General features: G+C 33.9%; 1 protein-coding gene across 1 annotated transcript; it reads right to left on the reverse strand.

Moving 5' to 3' along the window:
* Positions 1 to 2,585: 2,585 nt before the first annotated feature.
* Positions 2,586 to 10,498, reverse strand: LOC143048818 (uncharacterized; the record flags this gene model as incomplete). The annotated part of the gene is made up of 9 exons (XM_076222687.1): positions 10,480 to 10,498; positions 9,855 to 9,909; positions 8,860 to 8,897; positions 8,496 to 8,591; positions 6,940 to 6,979; positions 5,005 to 6,384; positions 3,742 to 4,260; positions 2,977 to 3,158; positions 2,586 to 2,667 (listed from the first exon to the last, which is right to left on the reverse strand). Coding segments are annotated over exons 1-9 (2,410 nt in total), but the record flags the coding sequence as incomplete, so codon positions are not given.
* Between the last annotated feature and the right edge of the window lie 15,392 nt (positions 10,499 to 25,890).

Below are 25,890 nucleotides of genomic sequence, written 5' to 3' on the forward strand. Positions count from 1 at the left end.
TGCTGAAATTTATCTCTTCACACTTGTACATGGTATTAAGAGGGTCAATTTCCACCTAAACATTTGTAACTGAATCGGCAGTTATTTGACATAAAACGCCGTCACTGAATTCGGTGGCATGAATTGGTGGTATAATATTTTATTGGCTCCACTGATATGTTTAGGAAACGATAGCTATATAAGTTTATTAACGAACATTTTAAACGTGAGGAGAACAAAATATATATCTGTGTGTCAAGAATATGACGGTTGTTTCAATTCGTTGTGTTAGCTGATTTTTTTGAGCGTTTGGTTTTGCCAGTTGTTTATGAACTTTGCCCTGTTTTTGGTTTTTCCTCGGAGTTTGTTATTTGTTTAATCTACTTTATTTCGTTTGAGACATGGAAAGATACGAATTTTTGTTATATTTATCAATCACTTATGCAATTAATGAAATGGATCTTCCCTTGGTGGCCTTGAGTTGGTTTGTGCTGGTCGGGTTGTTGTCTCTGTGATACATTCCCAGTTTCGATTCTTAATTCTATTAGAGGTCTAACATTACTGCTATCATAATAATAGTATCTGTTTTCAAAGATCCATATCATATATTTTTCGCTAGTAATGTTTTCATTTGTTCCTTTTATATTGCGTTGTTTTCTACTCGAGAAGCTACTGCAAACTGGCGGCCGTCTTTTATCTCAAAAACAGTTTGGTATTACGTGAACTGGAATGGGTAATTAATTGTTGTCTGCTAGGTTTTGTAAGCAGTATTCGAAGTTGTATTAACCTTTTGTTCTAATTCGTTCATTATTGGATATTTATAACAGAGGAAGGATACAATATATAACATGTATAAATTTGTGACACACTTTTGTCATAATGGCAAATCAGGTCATAATGGCGACCATTATCTAATAACCTGTGTTCATGTGTAAATACTAGTTGTGTGTGTTTGTCGTGTTCGGATATCCCACTTCAAGTGTAAAAGATACAGATAAAACAATGGTAAAAAGGAAATCGAAATCATTAGCCAAAGGAGAATATTTAAACGAGAATACTGGTAAAAAAAACAGACTCAAAGAGAGACGTACGAACATCAAACACTTAAAAATAAACCGTGGGCAATATGAACTCAAACCAAAAGATGTGAGTAGTTAACACAAATACTGCTTTTGTCAACAAGGATACCCAAATGTATGCAGATAGAGAACAAAGCATGCTTTCATAAAAACATGAGTCAACTCTACAGATAAAATGACAAATTATTCACGCATACGAAGAAGAAGAATATCACACCTTTAAATAGGAGATGTATTCGTTACTTGATTACAGTAGCAAGTGACGTATCTATAAATACATTATAAATAGTTTTGATTTACAATTTTATTTGACAAAATATATTCCTATAGAGTACCGAAGAGCCCTTCAAAATTAAGACTTTCTTCTCATTCAGTAGCAGTGGAAACTGGACGCTACCAAAACATTGAGTTGTCACGTCGTATATGTACAATTTGCCGTCAGTGTATTGAAGACGAATTCCATTTCATCTTAGTGGGTCCGAAATATAAGAAACTTAGAGTAAAATTCATAAAGAAATACTACTGGTCTAGACCAATTGTGTTTAAATCTATTGAACTTTTAAGTTTAAAGAACATCAAACAGTTAACCAATTTAGGAAAATACATTTTTAATGCATTTAAAATCAGAGACAATATTACATGAACATTCTCTGTCTGTTTACTTGTTTACTATGAAAATTTGTATTTACACCGATGAACTGTAAAGTTTAAGGTAATAAAGATTTTGAATAGATAAAATACACATGATAATAGAGTACACCACAATCTGTTTGTGAAGACGTGCGTAACAACATAACAGATGACATAATTGCAATAATATACAATGGTATGTGTATATATAAGTTAACCCTTCAGAATCAGAAAAGAAAGTACAAGGTTAACCAATCATTTACAGCATAACACAAACTATCTTACTAATATACAACATAGTATTACTATATACAACATATGCAGATATAAGACGAAAGACTAACTATTATTAATCAAAAATTGCATAAAAACTATTGCATTTTGTTTCTACTATAAATTGAATTAAGAAAGTAGCTTTACATCCAGCTTTTAAAATAAAAGACCATGGTTTTATGTTTAAAGTTTATGTGCTATTTCATGAGATATAAGTGAGAGAAAAAACAAGTGTTGATAAAATATCTATGTATAACATAAAACTTGAAAATGCTATGGTAGGTTGAAAATTTATAAATTTCAGGAAAATGAATAAACAGTCTGCAAAGTAAATACACATTTCATTTCATTAAGTGGACATGACACGGTTCAGTTTTCTCCTAAAACTTTCAAAACTTCTGTCTGGTACTTTCCTATCACGACATAAATGGCAGTAAATTTCAAAAAGTTCTTTCAACGTATTTTGTCTGTATTTCTTCATCTTGAAAACATGCAAAATTTCTAGTTCAGGGGCCGTCCAAAAAGTTTTTACAGCCATAGGAAGGTGCTTTGAAAGTGTTTTTTCTACATCTTGACATTGCGTGTCCTCTTCATAATCCTCCACGACATCTTGAATGTGGTTACTATCTTCACTTTCTTCAGTTGGCTTTGGATTTTCCACTTCTGGTTTTTCTGCAGTTGTAGCTATAGCGGTAGCCTTCGGCAACTGAAAAGGTATGGTTTTATGTAGGCGACGAATTTTGAGGGTCCCAACGAAAGACAAATCTATTTTCCCCAGTATTTCTAACAATTGCATTGTAAATTGATTTACAGGAAGTGTCGAGAGCATTGGTTCTATATTTTTAAAGTTTACAAACCACTGCTGTTGAATCAATGCTACACAAGAAAGAAATGTCAGTGTGTCCAGAAGTTGTCTAGCATTTAGTCTTTTCTTCATTTTGTTAAGCTTTTCCATTACAGGTATAATCCAAGGGAATGATGTTCCTCTCAGATAGTTGAATTTTCTAGCATATACTAGTTGTCGCCTCTCAAGTTCTTGTATAATCGACGTGGTTAACCTCTCCGCTTCTGCTTTATTACTGCCATCAGGTGAACAAAACTCAACAAATTTATTCGAGATTAACCTGAAAGTCTTGTTTCCAGCTGTATCCCATGTTTGAATAACAGGGAAACGCACTAGTTGATTTTCCATGATACCTGAAAATTAAATGATATAGATTTAAACAATGTCAATGCACAAGTGGTATAGTGAAATTTGAGATAATATAAAGCAAATTTAGCAGAAAAATAACGACCTTTCTATAAGTTTGTTTATTCGATTTTGTTTATGGCAGTGTATTCAAATATTTAAGGTAAACAATATTTCAAAGTCCAGCAAACATACTATACAAAGAATATTCAAGTATTACCGACACACAAATGTCTATAAGTACACAAGTATCAATGATGAAATTCGCCCTGCGCCTACCATATTATACAATAATGTATGTCCCTAGTTGTCTTTTTGTTAAAATTAAAATGTATATATTAAGAATCTGAAACTTGTGGTGGCACACGGTATCAAGACGTACCATTTACACATTACACATTGCTTTCCATAAAGATGAAAACATTTGTTTGAACATGTCTAATGTTTCTTTTTTGTATATTGGCAAGTTATCCGGTGTAAGTTTTTGCCGTTTAAATGAATAATAATATAGTGCCCGAATTTATAGAGAGAGCTATGTCTCCAAAACAATTGTGTACAGCAAAGTGCAATAAATAATGAATTTATTAATACCTGATAGTAGGACATCTTGTAACTGTAAGTCTGCTAGGGTAAGAAACTCTATCATCCGCGTACACACTTTGGACGCTCGTGGAGAAGCCATTGCCATAAGACTCATGGCTACATCTTCCCGGGACATTTTTCCTATGCTAACTCCTTTGTATAGTGAATTAGGTTGACCTTGTAGATGTTGGAAAAAGTCAACACAGCTACCAGGAAGTACACTTTGACTGATAAACGAATCTTCAAGAAACCTTTTTATAAACTGTTTTCCCAGCAATTCATACGTACTGTCAAGAAAATTGTGAAAACCGTAGAAAGTTTCTACCTTCGAAATTGCTGTACTGGACTTGAACCAAATTTTAAGTGGTGGTGGCGTGGCTCTGTAAATCCAAGGCTCCAATGCAAGAAATCCAAATTGGCCTGTTCTGCAGTTCATTAGACTAACTGCACCTGGACCTATTTCCACTGCCAATTTGTTCGATACAGGTGAGGCAGGTCTTCCCCATAACATCTTTTCAAGACATAGCTCTGAAGTGAAATATAAGCTTATACATTTTGCACTCAGCACTACAGACATTTATATACATTGATTGACACTCAATTTAGCAGCATTTCTTAAGTATTGACCTCTTACATTCTTGCTTTTATGAAAGACTTTTTTCATGATATACACAACTTCAATCGAAAAATGTGTCATTTTGATTTTAGTGCGAAACATTTCTTTTTGTTTCGCATATTAATTTTCGTATTACCGGTATATCACATCAGACATGATCTGTAGAAATAGTATAAATCATAGGGTGCTCCATGTAGAACAAACAAAGATGAGTATCCGTAATGAACTCTGTCATGGATTGATGAAATCTATTAATAATAATTGTATTGTGTCTTGTTCGACCGTTTTAATGAAGATAGAGTTCTGTTTGTATATCTTAATTTGGACATATACTATTGGTTTTCTTTTCATTACAGAAACAAAAATGATTTACACAGGTATAAATTAAACTACATATGTTCATGGAATTAAAACAGGAAACATATATATTAGAATAAATGGTACCTACACTTGCCATTCGATTATCTTTTTAATAGATACATCCAGGTCTTGAGTTATACACACTAAAATTTCGCAGATCCTAATGAATCTATTGCCAATACAGGTATAAATAGTATATTAAACGTATTTCATAACATAATCAAGTTACATATCTTCGAATACATTGGTGTTTTTCACATCAGATAGTACACAAATAATGATAATATTATACATACCTAAAGAATATGCTTCCCATGTAGCAGTACTGTCTCCAGTCAGTTGATATTCATCATACAAATTACGAAGTCTTTCTATCATTTGTGTGCCCACTGATCTCAAAGCAGACAAAAGCGAGTCATCAGCATTTACATATGGTACCAATAAATCGTATTTTTGTAACAGTCTTTCTATATTTGGTAATGAAATGTACATATGTGGAGCTATAACATGGGGTATTGGAGGCACTTCAACTACAAACTCCATCCTACATCGAAGATCTCGGAGGAGATTAACATTTTGGTCGAAAGAGAAGATGTACGGGTCAATAGCCCTCTCGATAGCATCACGTGTTGTTTTATTGATAACATCTCCACATACAATTATTCCAGACACAGGATGGTAAACATTGAGGTGTGGACGACGATGTGGAATATCCCCATAAAACTGAACAAACTGAACCTGGTTGGGGATCGTGCATACGTTAAGCACATCAGCCGAAACGTCAATGTTTCTGCCGTCAGTATTAGACTGGAAATTCACGATGTCAGAAAATGAGCAGCAGGAATACATTGTACCTCTGTCCCCGGTCACTTGCTGAATTCCATGCCTGGCCCACAATAACTGCAAATCATTACTTGAAATTGTTACACCAACATGTACTGTCGTCTTTCTTATCATATTAAAACCGGTAAGAGAAATATCATGTTTTGTTCGTTCACCAAATCTGAATGCAAATATTATAGGAATGAGACCATCTGGTAATGTTACCTCGTCAACTGCAACCTGTAGCAACTTCAGAACATCCATACATTCGTCCGGCATAACTGTCCAATGCTTTACACTGTGCAAATCAACCTTCATCAAAGTGTTTCGTGCCCTACCACCCAGTGCAGCACCAGCTGCTTTACATGTCAGAGTTGTTCCGACTGATTTGATATAATCGTAAGTCACTTTTGTCATATTTAAAAATCGTATCTGTTGAAAAACTGTGCCGGGTAGCGGTACAACACCAAGCCATATATGCCACGGACCTTCAATAGATATTTCTGTGCCCTTACACTGTGCTAAGACACTCAGTGTTTGTTCGGCATAGTGACGAAGATCTAAATGTTTCTTCAACTTGGGATAAATCCTTTCCAAACTATTAAATTCATGTCTTAGTATTGAGATATGTGTCAACGGAAATGTTATTCCTGCAAAGCTTGTCAACTCGACTACTATTCCATCGATATCTGGCTGGAAATTCATTGAAGGAATGTCGCACTGGGGCAGTTTTGTCGCTCTTACAACTATTTCGTTGTTTCTATTCAATAAGTGCGACACTTCCTGATTCGCTTTTTGCCATTCCGACATGAAGTTGTCAGTGTTTTCCTCGGCACACTGATATAAGACTGACTCTACAAGGAAAAAAAGTATCAGCTGTTATTAATAAAACGCCAAACAAACTCTCCTTTTCCTAGTATATATAACCAATATAAGCAGTGGAAACAAAACACTTGCAATTTTACTTGCAGAACATAAAGATATTTTAAGTGATCACTAGAATACAACTTGTGAATTATGTCATGTGAAATAATGCAGAAAAAGTCTGGATAAAAACCGACTGCTGTTATAATATTGAAGTGCAATTTTGATTGAGCATACACCATTTCAAAACAAACATTTCATTACTATTAACTCGTTAAGGATGTGACAGGAAGATCTAATAAAATCAGTGTAACTTGTGAATCTGAGCAGGTACAATTTAAGATGGCATTGAACCGATGTGTTATACCAATCTATGCATCAGCTCGCAAATTTCTAGTAAAAGTGGTAGAATGAACTTTTGTTATCAGTACCATAATTGTCACCGAAATAATTTCTTTTTCTCAGATTTATTCGCTCAGGATGAAATATTGAAATCAACGATTTTACTAAAAAAAGAAGTTTTACTGCAATAATCATAAGTTTACCTGTATTACTGGGCTCATTTTCATCTAGTTCATCTTGTGTCTGAAAATCCAGAAAAAAAATTTGAATAATTCCTGTTATGTAGACGTTTGTTAAGATGACGAGGGAACACTTTATAAGAGGTTGTTTAAAAAATGATTTCAACATACGACGACAATAGTTTGTCCTTTGAGAATAAACACAGTTACTGTACCTAGTTGTGTAGATTAACAACTTGCATGCATGATTAAAAAGTCTCATATATTATTATTCTCAAGTATAGGTTTCCAAATGAGGATGCTTCAATTTGAGCGAATTATACATTTTTTTAATGCCAGTACAAATGTACAAATTGTAATTGATACAACACTGTGACGAGTAATGTAAAATCACGAAAAAAACATTAAGTCGTATAACTATAATGCTATCGATACATGCAAAAAGCAAAGAGGAAAATTCAAAACGAAAAGTGCCTAATCAAATGGCAAAATGAAACGACAAAACATATCAAACGAATGGACAACAACTGTCATACTCCTGACTTGGTACGGGCATTTTTAAATGGTTGATTGAACCTGGTTGTATAGCGCTAAAACTATCATTTGTATGACAGTCGCATCAAATTCCGTTATTTTCACATCGATGCGTAAACAAAACAGACACAATCGGTAAAATAGTCAAAATATGGTCACATCACTGTGTTACAATCTCCAAACAAAAAAATCATTTACAAAAAAGCACAAACAGCATCTATCAAATAAAAAAAACACATTCAGTGTTTCGCATGTTTGGCGTAAGAAAATGTAAACGTAACATAGGAAGAAATTTTGTCGTTCAAAGCATGTTCAAAACAATTATAATTCCGGATGGGGAATGGTGGTATGCAGGGATAAAAAATGAAAAATGATGTTAGAATTACTTTCAGAAACAGACCGAGTTTATAAATTATCCAGAGGTCTTTTTAAGCGGTAGACATATTTATCGCCCAAAAATAGCCCTCTTGTTCTAATGTGACGTTTAGAAACCATCAATAGCTATCAAAGGTACCAGGATTATAATTTAGTACGCCAGACGCGCGTTTCGTCTACATAAGACTCATCAGTGACGCTCAAATCAAAAATATTTATAAACCCAAACTAGTACAAAGTTGAAGAGCATTGAGGATCCAAAATTCCAAAAAGTTGTGCCAAATACGGCTAAGGTAATCTATGCTTGGGATAAGAAAATCCTTAGTTTTTCAAACAATTCAAAGTTTTTTATACAGGAAATTTATAAAAATGACCACATTATTGATATTCATGTCAACACCGAAGTGTTGACTACTGGGCTGGTGATACCCTCGGGGACGAAACGTCCGCCAGAAGTGGCATCGATCCAGTGGTGTGAATAGCTATCAAAGGTACCAGGATTATAATTTAGTACGCCAGACGCGCGTTTCGTCTACATAAGACTCATCAGTGACGCTCAAATCAAATATGTTTATAAACCCAAACTAGTACAAAGTTGAAGAGCATTGAGGATCCAAAATTTCAAAAAGTTCCAATAAACAATCAGAAACATACACAAAAATAATTTTTACCTCTCCTTTCCTCTGTTCTTCTACTTCTAGCTCATGTTCTTCTTCTAACATGTTATCAATCATTTTTTCGACTAACGTTGATATCATGTCTTTAACCTATAAATGTAAAGTATGCATAACTTTATATGTGTGCGAAATTGTTAACAAGGTATGTATTTAGATAAGGAAGATTAATGATTGCTTTCAGTTCATTGCTAATGTTTGCCTATTCGTTTATTTCACCTTGTAAGAGATATAATTGTCTAAAATGATAAACTACAGAGTTCAAAATGAAGAAAACGAAGTACTATTCTGTGGTATAACATTAAATTAATTAAATCAATATTTGCTATATAGATTTAACCAAAAAGACTTTTCTACTTACATGTCTATGTATCCTTCTGATCTTATCAATTTCTAGTTCTAAAAAAAAGTTCAATTAGTTTTAGGGATATCTTTATAATAAACTAAATCAGTCAGAAAGTTATACGAATGTATAAGGATACAACTTTAACACGCTAGTTAATACTTTAAAAATAGTTCCATCATCCGATTCCAAGTGGATAGATGCACACGGCCGATGGAGCTAGGTTGACGACTAGCGAATTGTTGCATATATCTATTCAAAAGTAAAAATAGAACTTTAGAGAAATATTTATGAGTTAAATTACTGACAAATAAAAATAAATTGTTAATAAACAATAATATAACATCGTCACATGCTTAAAACATATTTCTTATGTCTATTTAGAATCGTCTTCGGTATTTTTGTATAGCTGATGTGATCAAGTGGTCTAGGGCGCTGACCATGATGCTTACCAATGGAGTACATGGTTTATCAATGGTGTCAGTTCAAATCCCGTTGAAGAACCCTGTTGGGTTTAATTTTTTGACTTATATAAACAACTTCCAAAAACATTGAAACTAGCGTAATATACTTAATTTTTCCATATTCTTTTTTCATATATACACAATACAGAATATAACTGTAGACAAAGAGAGGAAAATAGTCGTATATACATCGTTTAACATGTTTTACAGCTGGTTGAACACACATTTGTTCTCCAAAATGTCTTGTACCAAGTCAGGAGTATGACTGTTTTTATCAGACAGTCCGCTACTATGTATGTTGCCGTTTGCATATGTGGTAGTTCAGTGTTGCTGTTGGTCCATTTATTTTATATTGTGATTGATGTGTTTCGATCGTTTTAAATTGTTTACCCGGATTTATTTTCGCTAAATTGAATTGTGACCATTGAACATCGATGTACTACTGTTGCTTTTATTAACATTTCCTTATCATAAATATTGAAAAAAATATTTTCAATATATGTGGAATGTCTATATGCAGAAACAAATATTGTATCACATCTTTCTTACCTCCATTCTGCATACTTGCATATAATAGTGAAATCATTTGTATTTTTTCCAACAGCTGAAAAATAAAGACGTTAATCACTTTGTTTTCATCGATTATGTTTGTCGTTTTTGATTATGCATGTATCTATATAAGATGTTCACAACTTTTATGTCCACATTGATGATGTGAGTGATGACTATTTCTTTTGCATTTACTTTCATTTTACATTTTATGACATATATTACATATTTAAAACCATGAAACATTCATTTCATCAGGTATATGATAACTGTTAACCTTTTAATGGATCAGTTGTACTTTCAAAATTGCAATATTCCCAAAACAAACAAAGGCGCTAGAATACCTTATCAATTCTTTGCTTTTTCTGAAAGAGTTAATTACAAAATGAATAAGAAATGTCAGTGTATGTTCAGAAATTGATATATTTTACTCAACATTTCAAAATGTCTGTAAATCTATTTTCATCATTTCGAGTATAGAGTTATTAAAGAAAAGAAAGTCATATCATGATGTGACACATTTGTATTCATGATACATAGTTTCAATATATCAAGATACAATGTAGAAGTATAAGTTTGGATTAAGTTTAAGCCACCTTTTTGATTGTAAAGATATAAAACTTACTTTCTGTGACGTTTCCATTGACACTGAAAATATAAACGATGACATACAACACAAATCAAGTGTAGAAAACGTAATATAAAGTAGAAAAAATACAATTATATTTGAAATAGGGAAGTCTTCATCACATGGAAATTCAATAAATATGCTTCAACGAGCGCATCTGGATCAGACCGCAGAGTTCTTTCTGAACAAAATGGGACAAAAATTGACACAATATTAAAGCTCGATACAGGTCTGAATTTATTTGGATTGTAATTAAATATTTGACACATTATAGATTTTTGACACAGATTCAATGTAGTTAATAACTTGGAATGTGATATTTGATTGAATTTATATTCAATTGAAGCTGTTGTGCAATACACCGTGGTGTTGTGCAATACCTGGTAAATCTGTGATCAGACTATATAGTTATTACAAAGAATTATCAAAATGAATTGTGGCTCCCATTTTTTGTTTAATTGATAATTATTATATCTTGATGACCCCTCCCCCCCAAAAAAAAAAATACTTGAAGATTGTTCTTTTTGTACAATGTGGTATAATTTAAGAGACAACCATACACTTAGCACACACACTAGTGTTTGAAAACTAGTAAAGTACTTGGTTTTGGCCCCTAACTTCTTATCAGTTTGGGCAATTATCTACCTAAAAAATCAAAACCTTCTTCTTGTGGTATCGAACCTTGCAGTGCAATTTCAGAGCAATAAAAATACTCATACACAAGTTATTGTCATGCAACTAGAAGAACGATTTGTAATGACCAGTTTTGGCCCCATATTCGTAAATAGTTGGGACAGTCATCCAAAACCAATCCCAACCTTCCTTTTGTGCTATTGAACATTTTGTTACAATTTAATAGAAATCAATACAATTAAATTGAAGTTAATGTCCGGGACGACGACGATGATGACGTCACAGAGATATGCGACCGCAATTATCTTTTGGTCGTATAAAAACTCAAACACATTAAACGAAAGAAAACAGATGTCGTATGCTTGACTTGGTACCGGCGTTTCCATGTGTAGACAACGGTGGATTCAGCCTTGTTGTACAGGTAACTAAACCTCTCACTCGTACGGCAATCAAACAGACACATTCATGCTTAGTGAACTGAAAATTCGTGGCGGAACAAAGCCGCTGATGGGCGCTTCAGAATTTGTCTGATAAAAGTGAATGACCAGAACAAAAGTGGTTATTCATTTAAAGTTATAGTGAAATGCTGCATGGATAACAGAAACTTGGCGTCAGTAGAACTTCGACATCTTGATTTTTCTTTATCTTTTAGGGCAAACCAGTAATTCATAGTTGAATAATTAAAATAAACTAGATTAGAAATGATACGTTTTAAAATTTATAGCATTCCAATTATTTGTGTCCTAGAAATCAAAGTCCTACTGAAACTGACTTTCCATGTCCTTGACATAATACAAACAAACACAATTTACTATGGTAAGGCGTAAAATAAATACCTTCTTTTTGCTGTCCTATTATCAGTTGATACACCTCTTCCATCTAAAGAAAAAAATCCGATAATGTTTATTGAATTACCTATAAAATGACACATGTATAGACAAACTTTTGAAAAGGGGTGCTAAAGAAACGACTGTTAACAATTATTTAGTTTAATGTATTTTAATGGGAATGATTTATACTGTTTTTTTCAAAGTAAAATAAGACCTGCCTATCATAACAGTATCAATGAAACCTTATCACATAGAGTAATTAATATTATAAACGGTGTTATCTTCCTTCGCTTATTGCATATCACCCTGATCAGTTACTCCGAAATTCTCATACCACTGATTTGAAACATGAGGAGAACTTATCAGCGACGTCGCTATGCCTTAAGAGAGGATATCAGTGACGTCACAATATGTGAGGTGAAATTGTCAAGCTTTACTTTCGTTGAGCGTAAATACTGCTGGGAGGGAATGATACCCTACAAATCGTGTGGTGACCAGATGATCGCATTTTCTACCTTAAATACCAGCCACTCAACAAATCATGAACTTATTAGCTCATTCACTACACGCATCTGCTTTTAAAGTTCACATTGGGGTTCATGTTATATATTTCACGATGTCAATGTGTAGAAAACATGGTAATCTATACTTTAATAGTATATATTGCAACTAACCTTGTATCCTATCATATGCACATACGAAGCCTTCCCTGGTTCTATGGTAACAAAGAAAGAAAAAAATAAATTTATAATTCTTATAAATATTATACGTTAATTATGTCAATTTATATAAAGTAAATCATCGTATATGTTTAAGTAAAGTGCGTCATTCACTTGTATCAACGATTTTAGCAAATTATTTGTCCATTATGCAAAAGTGTACCCACTGAATTAATGTTGAGCAGCTTAGTCTCATGCAACCTACTCAAATGGAAAACCTTTCACACAATTATTAATTTATTAAATAACAGTGTGAAATTATGTGGCTGAATAGGAAAATTAATCAAATGAATGGACAAGGATTAAAACAAAAACACTTGAGTAGACGAATTGGTACATATGTATTAACATTGATTTAAGAGTAACGTTTTAATCCAATGCAAACTGAAGTGATTTGTTTAGAGAAATACATACCCCACAATTTAGTTGCCTCTTCAATCAGGTCCTGCACCTCTTCTACCTACAAAAAATTATTAATCTTTGTTGTCAGATGATCAATGATTGGGAATAGTTAAGATGAATAAAGTGTTTACTTAATTTCATCTTACAGCAAATAAAACTAGCAGTATCCAATTTTCTTGAAAGATCCTAGCTTAAATTACTGCTTTTGCTTTAACATTCTAGTTCATATTGTCATAAGGACACACTTATTTCTGCAGTATCACATGATATATGCTGAGGGGATTAGGGAATGAAATATTGTCAATTGCCCAACAAATAACCGGATTTGGTAGTGGTGCCACCTGCCATTTTCATTTATATTTATGTTATAAAAAAGAAGATGTGGTACGATTGTTAATGAGACAACTGACCACAAGAGACCAAAACAGAAGGTTTTAAATTTTGCATATGCGTTCAGTGCCTTATGTCATCGAATCACTTTAACGAAACATTTCAATATTTGAAGCCGGTACAACTTTATCCTGTGCAAAAAGTGTGTTTGAAAGATAAAATGGCAAGCCATTGCTAATATAAAAATCTTAGATACATTTGATAGCCTTCCATTTGAAATTACTTTTGAAAATTAAGAAAATAATTGCTGTGTTCTGATACATTACCTTATAATATATGATATCCATTCGTTGACCAAACTTGTAGATTCTACATAAAAAAAACAACATATAGTATTATTTCAGAATATTATCAAATTGACTGCGTGATTATGTCAAATTATAATTTGGTTGGTGTCTCAGATTTTCATGAGTATTCTGTTATTTTGTTTATTTTTTTTTTGCAATTTCGACCTAATCCAAATGCTCCGCAGGGCGCATCTTTTACGACCACATAGGTCAAACCGTGAACAGTTAGGGCAAGTATGGACACAACATTCAAGCTTGATACAGCTCTCAATTTGGATTTCGATTAAATAGTTGACACAGCAATGGTTTTTGACACAGAACAAAGGTGGTCTAATGAACATTTTTTTTTCGCTTTTAAGCAATACACTATGCTGTTTACTAGTATTCCCGTTAAAAGAGTTTGCAACAAAAACTACCGGATACTAATTTTAATATATCATAAAATATTAAAATATGAAATGGCATACAGTCACGGTTAAAATTAATTTAAATTAAAAGTAACTTCTAACATGTCTAAATATAAATTTTACATCTAATCATCTCAAGACAATCATCATTTCTTAATACATTATTTTAGTGTAATGGAGTTAATCAAACATATTTATATCAGTATTCTTGACATGGAATTGGCTTACCTCCGTTACACTGCTTTTAAATTATCTAAATCGTCCCGAAGATGCGGAAGCATCAATCGTTGTCCCGAAGATGCGGATTATATCAACTTTTCGGGACGACAATTTTAGTCGGGACGACAATTATCTACCGGATTCTAAATATGTGATCTCAAGTAATGGAACAAAAATTGATGTGTTAGAAGTGTTTGCCGTACCTGATCACTTTTAATTGACTGTGTTCCCCTCAATATTTATGAACGAAAGGATTTATACAAACTATTGTTAAGACGACAATTGATCTTTGTACAACAAAAATTAAAAGTAGTTAATAAATAAGACACGCAATGTCAACTGTCCCTCTAGTGTTAGAAGAAAACATTAAATTCACTTTGTTTACCCCAATATTAATGGACGAAAGTAAATATAAAAACAGACCTTCTCACAGTGTATGCAAAGCCTCTTCCTGATATTTTTTTGAAATGTCCCTTTATATATGTGACAATTATCGTGCGGAAGCATCAATCGTCGTCCCGAAGATGCGGAAGCATCAATCGTCGTCCCGAAGATGCGGAAGCATCAATCTTCGTCCCGAAGATGCGGAAGCATCAATCGTCGTCCCGAAGATGCGGATTAGATCAATTTTTCGGGACGACAATTTTAGTCGGGACGACAATTATCTACCGGATTCTAAATATGTGATCTCAAGTAATGGAACAAAAAGTGATGTGTTAGAAGTGTTTGCCGTACCTGATCACTTTTAATTGACTGTGTTGCCCTCAATATTTATGAACGAAAGGATTTATACAAACTATTGTTAAGACGACAATTGATCTTTGTACAATAAAAATTAAAAGTAGTTAATAAATAAGACACGCAATGTCAACTGTCCCTCTAGTGACAGAAAACATTAAATTCACTTTGTTAACCCCAATATTAATGGACGAAAGTAAATATAAAAACAGACCTTCTCACAGTGTATGCAAAGCCTCTTCCTGATATTTTTTTGAAATGTTCCTTTATATATGTGACAATTTTTCGGGACGACAATTTCAGTCGGGACGACAATGTCCTCCCAGTTGCTAAATATGTGATCTCAAGTAAAGGAACAAAAACTGATGTGTTGGAAGTGTTTGCCAAATCTTAACACTTTTAATTGACTGCGTTACCCCCAATATTAATGGACGATAGGATTTATACAATCAATCGTTTAAGACGACAATTGATCTATGTACAATACAAATACAAAGAGGTTTATAAATATGACACGCAATGTCAATTGTCCCTCTCGTTGTGGAAGAAAACATTAAATTGACTTTGTTACCCCCAATATTAATGGACGAAAGAAAATATAAAAACTGACCTTCTCAGAGTGTATGAACAGCCTCTTCTTGATATTTTTTTTGAAATGTCCCTTTATATATGTGACAATTATCGTGCGGAAGCATCAATCGTCGTCCCGAAGATGCGGAAGCATCAATCGTCGTCCCGAAGATGCGGATTAGATCAATTTTTCGGGACGACAATTTTAGTCGGGACGACAATTTTCTACCGGATTCTAAATATTTGATCTCAAGTAATGGAACAAAAATTGATGTGTTAGAAGTGTTTGCCGTACCTGATCACTTTTAATTGACTGTGTTCCCCTCAATATTTATGAACGAAAGGATTTATACAAACTATTGTTAAGACGACAATTGATCTTTGTACAATAAAAAATAAAAGTAGTTAATAAATAAGACACGCAATGTCAACTGTCCCTCTAGTGTTAGAAGAAAACATTAAATTCACTTTGTTAACCCCAATATTAATGGACGAAAGTAAATATAAAAACAGACCTTCTCACAGTGTATGCAAAGCCTCTTCCTGATATTTTTTTGAAATGTCCCTTTATATATGTGACAATTATCGTGCGGAAGCATCAATCGTCGTCCCGAAGATGCGGAAGCATCAATCGTCGTCCCGAAGATGCAGAAGCATCAATCGTCGTCCCGAAGATGCGGAAGCATCAATCGTCGTCCCGAAGATGCGGAAGCATCAATCGTCGTCCCGAAGATGCGGAAGCATCAATCGTCGTCCCGAAGATGCGGATTAGATCAATTTTTCGGGACGACAATTTTAGTCGGGACGACAATTATTTATCGGATTCTAAATATGTGATCTCAAGTAATGGAACAAAAATTGATGTGTTAGAAGTGTTTGCCGTACCTGATCACTTTTAATTGACTGTGTTCCCCTCAATATTTATGAACGAAAGGATTTATACAAACTATTGGTAAGACGACAATTGATCTTTGTACAATAAAAAATAAAAGTAGTTAATAAATAAGACACGCAATGTCAACTGTCCCTCTAGTGTTAGAAGAAAACATTAAATTCAATTTGTTAACCCCAATATTAATGGACGAAAGTAAATATAAAAACAGACCTTCTCACAGTGTATGCGAAGCCTCTTCCTGATATTTTTTTGAAATGTCCCTTTATATATGTGACAATTATCGTGCGGAAGCATCAATCGTCGTCCCGAAGATGCGGAAGCATCAATCGTCGTCCCGAAGATGCGGAAGCATCAATCGTCGTCCCGAAGATGCAGAAGCATCAATCGTCGTCCCGAAGATGCGGAAGCATCAATCGTCGTCCCGAAGATGCGGAAGCATCAATCGTCGTCTCGAAGATGCGGATTAGATCAATTTTTCGGGACGACAATTTTAGTCGGGACGACAATTATTTATCGGATTCTAAATATGTGATCTCAAGTAATGGAACAAAAATTGATGTGTTCGAAGTGTTTGCCGTACCTGATCACTTTTAATTGACTGTGTTCCCCTCAATATTTATGAACGAAAGGATTTATACAAACTATTGTTAAGACGACAATTGATCTTTGTACAATAAAAATTAAAAGTAGTTAATAAATAAGACACGCAATGTCAACTGTCCCTCTAGTGACAGAAAACATTAAATTCACTTTGTTAACCCCAATATTAATGGACGAAAGTAAATATAAAAACAGACCTTCTCACAGTGTATGCAAAGCCTCTTCCTGATATTTTTTTGAAATGTTCCTTTATATATGTGACAATTTTTCGGGACGACAATTTCAGTCTGGACGACAGTGTCCTTCCAGTTGCTAAATATGTGATCTCAAGTAATGGAACAAAAACTGATGTGTTGGAAGTGTTTGCCAAACCTTAACTCTTTTAATTGACTGCCTTACCTCCCATATAAATGAACGAAAGGAATTATACAATCAATCGTTTAAGACGACAATTGGTCTATGTACAATACAAATAAAAAGTGGTTTATAAATAAGACACGCAATGTTAATTGTCCCTCTCGATGTGAAAGAAAACATTAAATTGACCTTGTTACCCCCAATATTAATGGACGAAAGAAAATATAAAAACTGACCTTCTCACAGTGTATGAACAACCTCTTCTTGATATTTTTTTTGAAATGTCCCTTTATATATATTTGACAATTATCGTGCGGAAGCATCAATCGTCGTCCCGAAGATGCGGAAGCATCAATCGTCGTCCCGAAGATGCGGATTAGATCAATTTTTCGGGACGACAATTTTAGTCGGGACGACAATTATCTACCGGATTCAAAATATGTGATCTCAAGTAATGGAACAAAAATTGATGTGTTAGAAGTGTTTGCCGTACCTGATCACTTTTAATTGACTGTGTTCCGCTCAATATTTATGAACGAAAGGATTTATACAAACTATTGTTAAGACGACAATTGATCTTTGTACAATAAAAATTAAAGTAGTTAATAAATAAGACACGCAATGTCAACTGTCCCTCTAGTGTTAGAAGAAAACATTAAATTCACTTTGTTAACCCCAATATTAATGGACGAAAGTAAATATAAAAACAGACCTTCTCAGAGTGTATGCAAAGCCTCTTCCTGATATTTTTTTGAAATGTCCCTTTATATATGTGACAATTATCGTGCGGAAGCATCAATCGTCGTCCCGAAGATGCGGAAGCATCAATCGTCGTCCCGAAGATCAAATTTTTCGGGACGACAATTTGAGTCTGGACGACAGTGTCCTTCCAGTTGCTAAATATGTGATCTCAAGTAATGGAACAAAAACTGATGTGTTGGAAGTGTTTGCCAAACCTTAACTCTTTTAATTGACTCGTTACCCCCAATATTAATGGACGATAGGATTTATACAATCAATCGTCTAAGACGACGATTGATCTATGTACAATACAAATAAAAAATAGTTAATAAATAAGACATGCAATGTCAACTGTCCTTCTAGTGTGGGAAGAAAACATTAAATTGACTTTGTTAACCCCAATATTAGTGGAAGAAAGTAAATATGAAAACAGACCTTCTCACAGTGTATGAAAAGCCTCTTCCTGATATTTTTTTGAAATGTTCCTTTATATATGTGACAACTTTTCGGGACGACAATTTCAGTCGGGACGACAATGTCCTCCCAGTTGCTAAATATGTGATCTCAAGTAATGGAACAAAAACTGATGTGTTGGAAGTGTTTGCCAAATCTTAACACTTTTAATTGACTGCGTTACCCCCAATATTAATGGACGATAGGATTTATACAATCAATCGTTTAAGACGACAATTGATCTATGTACAATACAAATACAAAGAGGTTTATAAATAAGACACGCAATGTCAATTGTCCCTCTCGTTGTGGAAGAAAACATTAAATTGACTTTGTTACCCCAAATATTAATGGTCGAAAGAAAATATAAAAACTGACCTTCTCACAGTGTATGAACAGCCTCTTCTTGATATTTTTTTGAAATGTCCCTTTATATATGTGACAATTATCGTGCGGAAGCATCAATCGTCGTCCCGAAGATGCGGAAGCATCAACCGTCGTCCCGAAGATGCGGATTAGATCAATTTTTCGGGACGACAATTTTAGTCGGGACGACAATTATCTACCGGATTCTAAATATGTGATCTCAAGTAATGGAACAAAAATTGATGTGTTAGAAGTGTTTGCCGTACCTGATCACTTTTAATTGACTGTGTTCCCCTCAATATTTATGAACGAAAGGATTTATACAAACTATTGTTAAGACGACAATTGATCTTTGTACAATAAAAATTAAAAGTAGTTAATAAATAAGACACGCAATGTCAACTGTCCCTCTAGTGTTAGAAGAAAACATTAAATTCACATTGTTAACCCCAATATTAATGGACGAAAGTAAATATAAAAACAGACCTTCTCACAGTGTATGCAAAGCCTCTTCCTGATATTTTTTTGAAATGTCCCTTTATATATGTGACAATTATCGTGCGGCAGCATCAATCGTCGTCCCGAAGATGCGGAAGCATCAATCGTCGTCCCGAAGATGCGGAAGCATCAATCGTCGTCCCGAAGATGCGGAAGCATCAATCGTCGTCCCGAAGATGCGGATTAGATCAATTTTTCGGGACGACAATTTTAGTCGGGACGACAATTATTTATCGGATTCTAAATATGTGATCTCAAGTAATGGAACAAAAATTGATGTGTTAGAAGTGTTTGCCGTACCTGATCACTTTTAATTGACTGTGTTCCCCTCAATATTTATGAACGAAAGGATTTATACAAACTATTGTTAAGACGACAATTGATCTTTGTACAATAAAAATTAAAAGTAGTTAATAAATAAGACACGCAATGTCAACTGTCCCTCTAGTGACAGAAAACATTAAATTCACTTTGTTAACCCCAATATTAATGGACGAAAGTAAATATAAAAACAGACCTTCTCACAGTGTATGCAAAGCCTCTTCCTGATATTTTTTTGAAATGTTCCTTTATATATGTGACAATTTGTCGGGACGACAATTTCAGTCTGGACGACAGTGTCCTTCCAGTTGCTAAATATGTGATCTCAAGTAATGGAACAAAAACTGATGTGTTGGAAGTGTTTGCCAAACCTTAACTCTTTTAATTGACTGCGTTACCCCCAATATTAATGGACGATAGGATTTATACAATCAATCGTTTAAGACGACGATTGATCTATGTACAATACAAATAAAAAATAGTTAATAAATAAGACATGCAATGTCAACTGTCCTTCTAGTGTGGGAAGAAAACATTAAATTGACTTTGTTAACCCCAATATTAGTGGAAGAAAGTAAATATGAAAACAGACCTTCTCACAGTGTATGAAAAGCCTCTTCCTGATATTTTTTTGAAATGTTCCTTTATATATGTGACAATTTTTCGGGACGACAATTTCAGTCTGGACGACAGTGTCCTTCCAGTTGCTAAATATGTGATCTCAAGTAATGGAACAAAAACTGATGTGTTGGAAGTGTTTGCCAAACCTTAACTCTTTTAATTGACTGCCTTACCTCCCATATTAATGAACGAAAGGAATTATACAATCAATCGTTTAAGACGACAATTGGTCTATGTACAATACAAATAAAAAGTGGTTTATAAATAAGACACGCAATGTTAATTGTCCCTCTCGATGTGAAAGAAAACATTAAATTGACCTTGTTACCCCCAATATTAATGGACGAAAGAAAATATAAAAACTGACCTTCTCACAATGTATGAACAACCTCTTCTTGATATTTTTTTTGAAATGTCCCTTTATATATATTTGACAATTATCGTGCGGAAGCATCAATCGTCGTCCCGAAGATGCGGAAGCATCAATCGTCGTCCCGAAGATGCGGATTAGATCAATTTTTCGGGACGACAATTTTAGTCGGGACGACAATTATCTACCGGATTCTAAATATGTGATCTCAAGTAATGGAACAAAAATTGATGTGTTAGAAGTGTTTGCCGTACCTGATCACTTTTAATTGACTGTGTTCCGCTCAATATTTATGAACGAAAGGATTTATACAAACTATTGTTAAGACGACAATTGATCTTTGTACAATAAAAATTAAAAGTAGTTAATAAATAAGACACGCAATGTCAACTGTCCCTCTAGTGTTAGAAGAAAACATTAAATTCACTTTGTTAACCCCAATATTAATGGACGAAAGTAAATATAAAAACAGACCTTCTCAGAGTGTATGCAAAGCCTCTTCCTGATATTTTTTTGAAATGTCCCTTTATATATGTGACAATTATCGTGCGGAAGCATCAATCGTCGTCCCGAAGATGCGGAAGCATCAATCGTCGTCCCGAAGATCAAATTTTTCGGGACGACAATTTTAGTCTGGACGACAGTGTCCTTCCAGTTGCTAAATATGTGATCTCAAGTAATGGAACAAAAACTGATGTGTTGGAAGTGTTTGCCAAACCTTAACTCTTTTAATTGACTGCGTTACCCCCAATATTAATGGACGATAGGATTTATACAATCAATCGTTTAAGACGACGATTGATCTATGTACAATACAAATAAAAAATAGTTAATAAATAAGACATGCAATGTCAACTGTCCTTCTAGTGTGGGAAGAAAACATTAAATTGACTTTGTTAACCCCAATATTAGTGGAAGAAAGTAAATATGAAAACAGACCTTCTCACAGTGTATGAAAAGCCTCTTCCTGATATTTTTTTGAAATGTTCCTTTATATATGTGACAACTTTTCGGGACGACAATTTCAGTCGGGACGACAATGTCCTCCCAGTTGCTAAATATGTGATCTCAAGTAATGGAACAAAAACTGATGTGTTGGAAGTGTTTGCCAAATCTTAACACTTTTAATTGACTGCGTTACCCCCAATATTAATGGACGATAGGATTTATACAATCAATCGTTTAAGACGACAATTGATCTATGTACAATACAAATACAAAGAGGTTTATAAATAAGACACGCAATGTCAATTGTCCCTCTCGTTGTGGAAGAAAACATCAAATTGACTTTGTTACCCAAAATATTAATGGTCGAAAGAAAATATAAAAACTGACCTTCTCACAGTGTATGAACAGCCTCTTCTTGATATTTTTTTGAAATGTCCCTTTATATATGTGACAATTATCGTGCGGAAGCATCAATCGTCGTCCCGAAGATGCGGAAGCATCAACCGTCGTCCCGAAGATGCGGATTAGATCAATTTTTCGGGACGACAATTTTAGTCGGGACGACAATTATCTACCGGATTCTAAATATGTGATCTCAAGTAATGGAACAAAAATTGATGTGTTAGAAGTGTTTGCCGTACCTGATCACTTTTAATTGACTGTGTTCCCCTCAATATTTATGAACGAAAGGATTTATACAAACTATTGTTAAGACGACAATTGATCTTTGTACAATAAAAATTAAAAGTAGTTAATAAATAAGACACGCAATGTCAACTGTCCCTCTAGTGTTAGAAGAAAACATTAAATTCACATTGTTAACCCCAATATTAATGGACGAAAGTAAATATAAAAACAGACCTTCTCACAGTGTATGCAAAGCCTCTTCCTGATATTTTTTTGAAATGTACCTTTATATATGTGACAATTATCGTGCGGCAGCATCAATCGTCGTCCCGAAGATGCGGAAGCATCAATCGTCGTCCCGAAGATGCGGAAGCATCAATCGTCGTCCCGAAGATGCGGAAGCATCAATCGTCGTCCCGAAGATGCAGAAGCATCAATCGTCGTCCCGAAGATGCGGAAGCATCAATCGTCGTCCCGAAGATGCGGAAGTATCAATCGTCGTCCCGAAGATGCGGAAGCATCAATCGTCGTCCCGAAGATGCGGAAGCATCAATCGTCGTCCCGAAGATGCGGATTAGATCAATTTTTCGGGACGACAATTTTAGTCGGGACGACAATTATTTATCGGATTCTAAATATGTGATCTCAAGTAATGGAACAAAAATTGATGTGTTAGAAGTGTTTGCCGTACCTGATCACTTTTAATTGACTGTGTTCCCCTCAATATTTATGAACGAAAGGATTTATACAAACTATTGTTAAGACGACAATTGATCTTTGTACAATAAAAATTAAAAGTAGTTAATAAATAAGACACGCAATGTCAACTGTCCCTCTAGTGACAGAAAACATTAAATTCACTTTGTTAACCCCAATATTAATGGACGAAAGTAAATATAAAAACAGACCTTCTCACAGTGTATGCAAAGCCTCTTCCTGATATTTTTTTGAAATGTTCCTTTATATATGTGACAATTTTTCGGGACGACAATTTCAGTCTGGACGACAGTGTCCTTCCAGTTGCTAAATATGTGATCTCAAGTAATGGAACAAAAACTGATGTGTTGGAAGTGTTTGCCAAACCTTAACTCTTTTAATTGACTGCCTTACCTCCCATATTAATGAACGAAAGGAATTATACAATCAATCGTTTAAGATGACAATTGGTCTATGTACAATACAAATAAAAAGTGGTTTATAAATAAGACACGCAATGTTAATTGTCCCTCTCGATGTGAAAGAAAACATTAAATTGACCTTGTTACCCCCAATATTAATGGACGAAAGAAAATATAAAAACTGACCTTCTCACAGTGTATGAACAACCTCTTCTTGATATTTTTTTTGAAATGTCCCTTTATATATATTTGACAATTATCGTGCGGAAGCATCAACCGTCCTCCCGAAGATGCAGATTGATCAACTTTTCGGGACGACAATTTTAGTCGGGACGACAATTATCTTCCAGATTCTAAATATGTGATCTCAAGTAACGGATCAAAAATTGATGTGTTGGAAGAGTTTGCCATACCTTATCACTTTTAATTAACTGTGTTCCCCTCAATATTTGTGGACGAAAGTATTTATACAAACAATCGTTAAGACGACAATTGTTCTATGTACAATAAAAATAAAAAATAGTTAATAAGCAAGACATGCAATGTCAACTGTCCCTCTAGTGTTAGAAGAAAACATTAAATTCACTTTGTTAACCCCAATATTAATGGACAAAAGTAAATATAAAAACAGACCTTCTCACAGTGTATGAAAAGCCTCTTTTTGACATTTTTTTTGAAATGTTCCTTTATATATGTGACAATTTTTCGGGACGACAATTTCAGTCGGGACGACAATGTCCTCCCAGTTGCTAAATATGTGATCTCAAGTAATGGAACAAAAACTGATGTGTTGGAAGTGTTTGCCAAACCTTAAAACTTTTAATTGACTGCGTTACCCCCAATATTAATGGACGATAGGATTTATACAATCAATCGTTTAAGACGACAATTGATCTATGTACAATACAAATACAAAGAGGTTTATAAATAAGACACGCAATGTCAATTGTCCCTCTCGTTGTGGAAGAAAACATTAAATTGACTTTGTTACCCCCAATATTAATGGACGAAAGAAAATATAAAAACTGACCTTCTCACAGTGTATGGACAGCCTCTTCTTGATATTTTTTTGAAATGTCCCTTTATATATGTGACAATTATCGTGCGGAAGCATCAATCGTCGTCCCGAAGATGCGGAAGCATCAATCGTCGTCCCGAAGATGCGGAAGCATCAATCGTCGTCCCGAAGATGCGGATTAGATCAACTTTTCGGGACGACAATTTTAGTCGGGACGACAATTATCTACCGGATTCTAAATATGTGATCTCAAGTAATGGAACAAAAATTGATGTGTTAGAAGTGTTTGCCGTACAGTACTTGCAACCTTAGGCGTTACTATTTCAGCGATCAATCAGCGGTCATCGATCAGTCACCGATCAGTCAAGTTCGCGTCAAACTCACGTCAGCAATCCGTCAGACTTATAGTTAAAGTAATTGACTGATCGGACTGATCGGACGGATAGTACCGATCGACCTTGATGACGGATTGAACTTTAATACGTCACATGATAAACTAATACAAATTACGGAATCTTAGTTTCGTTTAATTTAATTAAAATGGCGACTCGTGAAAATCGAACGTTCAATGATACATTTTGTTTATTAATTATTTAGCAAAGTTTTGTGAATTGAAATGAAAAGAATTGTACAGATAAAACCTAAATTAAAATATTATCATTAAAGAATGGTCTTTTTCGTTTTATTTAGGTTATATATTTGTTCAAACCCGGCGAGTGTCTACATCGCGAAATTGATTTTATTATTTTCCAAACATACTCGGGAAAAACAAAATGAAAGGATCAGTTATTGAAAAATGTAGTCTATTTTTTTCAATATTTTAATTTTTTTTATCCTTATCATCATAAAATTCTTTAAAAAAAAACTTATCATAATCATGGACTTTCTATATAATCTCGACACAATCGAAGCCTTTAAAATAACAAATTACATAAATAAATGCTGTTTTTTTAACAAGAAATATGAATAATTTTAAACATTGCAAACAGCATTACATTATATTTTTCTGATAGTCTTTTTTTTACCTTAATAAAAAAATAACTACTCCTAAACAATAAAAAGTACAAAAATCTAATGGTGGTAAACATAAATATATTCTTTAAAAAGAAAGAAATAATTTTAAGCAGATTTATTCTTGAATAATTCACATTTTCTACAAAATACTTACGAAAATCATTTATAATAACTGATTGCAATTGAAATTACAATATTTTCCAATATGAGAAGAAATATTTGCATTTTTGGCAACGCGTACAAAAAAATAATATCTTTTTCCTTAA

The sequence above is a fragment of the Mytilus galloprovincialis genome, chromosome 10, assembly GCF_965363235.1.
Source record: "Mytilus galloprovincialis chromosome 10, xbMytGall1.hap1.1, whole genome shotgun sequence".
NCBI lineage: Eukaryota > Metazoa > Mollusca > Bivalvia > Mytilida > Mytilidae > Mytilus > Mytilus galloprovincialis.